The sequence below is a fragment of the Jatropha curcas genome, chromosome 9 (genome assembly GCF_041381405.1).
Source record: "Jatropha curcas cultivar XTBG-Jc1 chromosome 9, XTBG_Jcur_1.0, whole genome shotgun sequence".
Lineage (NCBI taxonomy): Eukaryota > Viridiplantae > Streptophyta > Magnoliopsida > Malpighiales > Euphorbiaceae > Jatropha > Jatropha curcas.
Window position 1 is genome coordinate 7,078,836 of NC_143159.1, and position 6,800 is coordinate 7,085,635.

At 29.9% G+C, this 6,800-nt stretch overlaps 1 protein-coding gene across 3 annotated transcripts; it reads right to left on the reverse strand.

The window, feature by feature from the left end:
• Positions 1–363: 363 nt before the first annotated feature.
• On the reverse strand, positions 364–3,060 carry LOC105639001 (Glutathione S-transferase family protein). Of its 3 annotated transcripts, none has more exons than XM_012222936.4 (3): positions 2,954–3,060; positions 1,527–1,824; positions 364–1,284 (listed from the first exon to the last, which is right to left on the reverse strand). In XM_012222936.4, exons 2-3 carry the CDS (start codon positions 1,733–1,735, stop codon positions 693–695), a joined length of 801 nt encoding a protein of 266 aa, XP_012078326.1. In that variant the 5' UTR covers positions 1,736–1,824; positions 2,954–3,060; the 3' UTR covers positions 364–692. The 3 variants fall into 3 exon arrangements, with proteins under 3 accessions (XP_012078326.1, XP_012078325.1, XP_089582620.1); XM_012222935.4 differs by lacking the exon at positions 2,954–3,060 and adding an exon at positions 2,767–2,947; XM_089726494.1 differs by lacking the exon at positions 2,954–3,060 and adding an exon at positions 2,654–2,671.
• Between the last annotated feature and the right edge of the window lie 3,740 nt (positions 3,061–6,800).

A 6,800-nucleotide genomic window follows, 5' to 3' on the forward strand; every position in this document is an offset into this window, starting at 1 on the left:
AATGATCGGCTATAGTTGTTGCAGAACTTCATAAATTGTACATTGTGGGTATGCGTTATCATTATATAATTTATTTTTTTTTTGAAAATTAGTAATTTCAATTTAGTAATAGAATTTAATTTGTATTACCTCACTTATTCAATTGTAATTTTTTTAAAAAATAAATATTCAAAAATACTTCTAAAGATTATATGGATGTCATACTTGGAACTTTTATAAAAGAATTGTCTTAAGTATCTAGAAATGTAGTAAAGTAATGATGGCTTTATGGAACAAAGATCAGAGTTAAACTAATTTTATTCATACAAGTCAAAAACCGCAGCCATAATGAAATTCAATGATAGAAATTGACTCTAATAAACGAAGGATGAATGTTAAAGTTTACTGCTTATTCAGCTTGGCATAAAGTTAGCTTTTTCTGGGCAGAGAAGATCACACGTAGATCAAATTACAAAAAATTGATAATCACGCTATGCATCCACAGTCCCTCAAAGCTAGCTTTTCACTCTATGTCCCTTGTATTTCCTTTTCAAATGAATGAATAAACCCATCCAAACAAAATTTCCAACCCCTAAAGAGACGAGAAAAGAAAAAGAAACAAAATATTCAAAATTACACTTCTTTTTATATTTGTACAAAAATCTTCCTAATTTGCAGCATCCTGTTTTCTTGGTTCTGTGCGTTCCATTCCATCAGTATTTCCTCAACAGACTTCGAAAACGGACAAAACACCAAGTTTTTGTTAGTGTTTTGTATTTTCTCCAGCCATTGAAATATTTTCCAATCACCTTTCTATAACTAGGTCTTTGCTGCACCAAAATCCAGTACTCAGCAATATTTGGCCTGCTACTTATATACTCATTTTCCAAATTTAAGAGAACCAAACGAGCCAGAACTGGGATCAGCATTGCATCTGCCATTGAGAACTCTTCCCCAGTTAAATATGATGTTCCATTCAACTTGGTTTCGACCTCATCGAGAAGTCTAACAAGATGTTCTTTGCTCCTTTTTAAAACTTCTGGGTCTTTCAACTTGTCCTCAGTTTCATATGCTTCTTTTAGCTTACGGTGGTAGGCACTCGCTAGATCAGGGGATTCAGCCATCCGAGCAATCACAACTCGTCTTATGAATTTGGAAACAGTAAGACGGTATTTCTGGGGGATGTGAGAGGTGAAGAACTTGGGATTCCATTCTTGTATCTTGTGCATCCATTCAACAACTTCTCTGCTACTAAAGGAAGCTTCATCAGCGCCTGCTGAGACAACTGCAATTCTTTCAATATACCTGCAAAATTTCCTTATCGCTTCATAATCTTACCTTTTCTGTAGACAGAGTAATTGAAAAAGATTTTCAGCAACAGGTAGGATTTTTTTTTTTTCTTTTCCTTTAATCTGTCATACAACGAGAAATAACTAGAGATGAAACTTGAATTCCTTCAAGAGAGTGAGATTCCAACAACACCTTAATTCTTGTAATTATACTCGCAAACATTAACAGAAGGAGGAGAGTGAAAGGATAAGACATACTGGATTATCTCAATGGTGTCAAAAATGATATGGCTGCCATTCTGGAAAACAGGGAGCTTTGCACTCGGATTTTTCCTGAAGAATGAGGAATCCATATTCTTGCCTGTTATAGGATTGACGTGGTGCGATGTGTAATCAACGCCCTTCTCTTCCAAAGCAAGTCTCACTTTCTGACTATCCAGAGAGAATGGATGGTGATACAACTGCATGATTCAAGTAACACCCGCACGCCTCGCAGGATTTTTTACTAGTTGTTTGAGAAGTTCTTTGCTTCAACTTCAGATTGTCTTGAGATAACCTATGTCGAATGCAAGAGATTATGTGAAGGTGGCAACCGAATGAACATAAAAAGGTTAATCAGCATCTTTCTTATCTATCAACATCTTCTTTATAATAGCCAATAAAAATAAAACAACTTGAAAATAGGCATTCGCTACAAGCTACAAAATTAATATATGCAGAAGCATTTTCCGACATAATTCAGAATCCTTTTTTCTTTCCAGAAGTGTCAAAACATACACAAGTAATCCCTACATTACTCCTAGATCATATAACTAAGGAAAGAATGATCTGCATATCATATTTCCTTGATTTTGTAAGATTAAGGCTAATTTAATCAATATAGGATAGCAAGATCAAATCAGTAAATTATATTAATTTACTAAATTATCATCATGAATAATAAATAATGAATCATACTCTTTATGCAACTAATCACAAAACAAAAACACGAGTTTGTCCAAGCAAAACAGGCGTTATAGCTTGAAATGCCCGCAACAAGAAATTAGCTCTATAAAGCCAAATTAAAAAACCTTAATAGACCCTATCAAAGTAGAGCTTAACAGCACCATTAAATTCATACTCTCCAACAAATAGTATATCGAACCCAGATTCTTTTGAAACCATGTTCATGATACCCAAATAAATAAATCTTTGCAGTTAAATTCATAATACAAGGAGCAACCCAGATCACATATAGTCCCATACCATGAAAATATTTGAAAAATCACAGTTTAAATTGTAGAGCAGGGGAACTAGTAAGGTCAAAAAACAAATTAGAGAATGAGCAAAATACAGGAGAAACAAAAATTCCTCAATTAACCAGTAAAAAGAGCTAAAGATGAAACCTTTTCAACTACATACTTAAGTCAAATTCAAAAGACATAACCCAAATTAAAAAAATGAAGAAAACTAGAAAATTGATGACAAAAACAACGAGAGACTGTTGACTAAGACTTACCCAGAAGAGAAGAGGAGAGAGATTTTTTTTTTTTTTTTTTTTTTTGGCTTATTTTTTGAGATTTGCGTGTGGGCACATGAAAGAAAGAACAGACTTTTACTTACTAAAAAAGGAATAATAATGACCAAAAATTGATAGAAAGTGTGCGTGGTATTTTGTAAAGGAAAAAGGAAGAAGAGAAGATTACAGCATCATATGCTTATGCTTCTGCTTCCGATTAAAAAAAAAAGTTCGCTTGCTCAATGCTAACTGTCCATGAAAGGCGTGGTCGGCCAACTCGCTTGCGCGTGCACGATCACAGTTACTCGCTCAATTAAATTGCTATTAGCCTGTTACTTGTATTACAATACATTGACGTGTCTCGTAGTTGTTTCTCTTTTTTTTTTTTTAAATTTTTTTGAGAAAATTTTCTTTTTTTATTTATTTACAGTGAAATAAATTAAAATTGTATTAACTATAAAGTAGGGGATTGAACATCATTTTGAATAACATTTATTAAATACATTTAAAAAGAAAAAAAAAACTAATCAAATCACAGCTAATTGATTTAAAAGATATGACAATGATATAATAATAATAATAATAATAATAAATCATGCAAAAAAAATTTTTTTATCAATTTTTTTCTTTGATAAGCTATATAATATAGATATATTATTATAAAAATAATAAGAAATATAAACATCAATTGATTGAAAATTTTTTATTTGCAAATAATCTGAACATAGAAAGTTGATTTTCAGGATAATTATCGATCCATTTTCAAGCCAGATGACAAGAAATTTTCGTAATATAGAAAATTGATTTTCAGGATAATTACCTGTCCATTTTCATGTCCAATGACAAAAGAAATTTTCTACAATTCTATTTAAATTATTAAATTTAGTGTTCTTAAAAGAATTTAAGCCGTTGAATATTGATGAAGGAACAAGTGGTATTAACGATTTCATTTATAAAAGAGCACTACATATATTTAAAAATTTAAAGTTTTGGATTAATCAATGGAATGTATTGTAAGCTATTAAAAATAATATAGCACAAACACACATGAAGATTAAATAAATAAAAAAATATCCTATTTATTTATTATCAAATCAACTGTTTTGATTGTAGAATATATAGATTATGTTTCAATGAACACAAGAGAAATCTCAAAATTAATGTGTAGTTTAATGACGTTCAATAATTGAAGTCTACCTAAGAAAATAAGTGTCAATTTTTATTCATAGAAATTTATTTATAGAAATATAATCTCTTTTAAAAGAAAAAAAAAAAAAAAAGGAAAAAGAAACAATGGATGGGTTAGGTTAGGTTAGATTAGGGCAACACTTCTTCATGCACCACTAGCGAATGGGTCTGGTCATGTGCTTGACAAAGGGAACAAAAAGCCAACTTGGAAGGAAGTATGTGGCTGGATGCACTCAAATAACTGTAGGGCTACTGGTGGGGGACTGAGGATACACTCTTCCCGTATGGCCACATTATTAATTTCCTATATCTAAGTCTATATATAAGTCTATCCCATATGACATTGGAAGAATGAGATTTTTTGGTTTTCAAGAATCTAAAAAATGTGCAGTCATATTGTTAGATGAAACACTTCCTTTATGTCGTTTTCTTTTTCTTTGTTAGAAAGACCTAATTGAAGAGGTCTTTTCTGTTCAATCATGTTTTTTTCTTACGTTCAAGAAACGGAAGATTGATCTTGATTGTATTTGCAATGTTACTATTAAATATTGAATTTTATTAGAAGAAAGAGACACAGATGAGGAGAGGAATATTAACGAAACATAAACAATGGTGCCTTCGATTAATCCATGAAATTATATATAGTTAATTTCTTTCAGCCTAAGCCATAATCTTTGACTTTCTATCCTGTTAGAAGCGGTTTTTTTGGGTTGGATTCTGAATATTAAATTTAAAAAAAAAATTTATTATTCTAAATGATTAAAAAGTAATATTAAAAATTAATTATTGAATGATTAAAAAGTTATATCAAAAATTAATTATTGAATGATTAAAAAGTGATATATGATGGCGTTTTATAATTTGTAGATATTTCATCTAATAAATTATATATGGCTTATTGAATTAACTTTAAAAATAAAATTTTCTATTGGTTTCAAAAAATTGATTTACAGATTTACATAAATAATACAGATTTTTTTTTTTTTATACTTGCACAAGGTATCATGGCTCGTGCCTTCAGAAGCAAAGGACTGGTCCGAGGAGAGTTTGCATTTACGTGGATTAATTAAGTCATAGTGATTCACCCTGCAAATGTTTTTTATATTCTTTGCCACTGAACTATTCTCATTCAGATTATAACTAATATAGATTTTTTTGAAGGTATAAATAATACAGATTTAGATAAATAACTTATTAGTCTTAACATAAGTAAATAAATTATTTCATTTTATTTGAAAAAAAAAAAAAAAAAGCCAGAAGATGCAAAGACAAAACTTACCACCCATCAATTTCTTCCCTAAAAGGAGATTAATAGGTACTTATGATCTTGTATAAGTTCCAAATCCAGGCCCAACTTTGGGCTGATTAAGCCTAGACTTTACATGCTCTAGGAAATGGATCAGCCCATAACAGCTGTAGAACATGGCCTAGCCCACTAGTTTGTAACTGGCCTTTTGTTGCTTGGGGCAACTCAGCAAATGCCAGAAATAAGCTTTTAAATTAAACAAAATTTCAGAAAAGTAACACAATATCAATTTTGATAAAAAATTAAGTAATACCAAAAGTAACCTTAAAAAGAAAAGTTTATGTGATTCAAACACGGTCACCAACTTCTGATTTCCGAAGACAAATTTTGAACAACTGACTTCTGGCGATGCCGACGGTAATAAACGATAATAGCAGCGACGGTGACAAAGATAATGACAGCAATGACGACAATAAAAAAGATGACAATAAAAGGGTAAAATAGTAAATGAATAAGAATGAAAATCACATCATTTTAATATTCAAGGTCAAAAACATTTTAATATTTAATATTTAAGGTCAATAAATATTTATTATTCACTGGACTAAATGCCTATCTCTAAGAATTCTTCACTATGGCTTTTCTTTCTTTCTTTCTTTTTTTAATTTAATTTAATTTTCTATTTATTTCGTTTTATTAAATTTTTTGGTCAAATTGTACTAATTCGAAGTAATTGACAATTATCATTTCACTAAATTAATTTTTTTACAATTACATCAATTGCTTAACTAGTCAATTAATTAGTTAATCAATCAAACCAATTTAATTAGATTCACTTCATCAATAAATTATTAAAAAATAATATACTAATCATATTTAATCTTAAAAATAATTAACAAATTAAGTTGAATTGACCACGAAATTATTTTTCTAATGATCAATTTAGTCCAATTTGTAAAAATATTAGTAGAAAAACATATAAAATTCACAAGTTGAAGATGTAACGTAGGTATTAAATGTCTCTGCAAGATTACTAGTTACAGGCTCATACCTCTGCATCCTCAGACAAAGGCCTACAAAATTTATTATTTCCTCTTCTCATGCAATTAGTTACTGCATCATCAGAGATTGTAATTAATGTTTCCTAGTTCTTATTAGATGCAGCTGCAAAGCTCAAGTATAACGTGCTTTGTTCAAGCATTCACCTTTGTGTTTGTGAACTTTTTTACAGTTGGCTTTGTATAGTTTTTGTAGAGTAAGAGAGAGACTTACTTTTATATCCAAATTATTTTTAGTATCTACGAGTATTAAAATAGTGACAAATAAAGTGGGAAAAAAAAATGTTAAGAGAGTAATAAATTTAATTGAACGAAAAGAGTAATTAATTTCAAATTTTTAAAAAAAAAAAAAAAAAAAAAGAAGTTAAAAATAGGAAGTACGATTAATTGACCGTTCGAAATTTGGGGGTAAATTAATTTAGCTCTCTAAATGGCAATTAATTGATAGACGTGTGGTTGTGCTTCAATTGGCGGTTAACATTTCATTTTCTTTTGACGCGAAAAAGGTCTGATATATATGGCACCCTTCTTCATTCAATTTT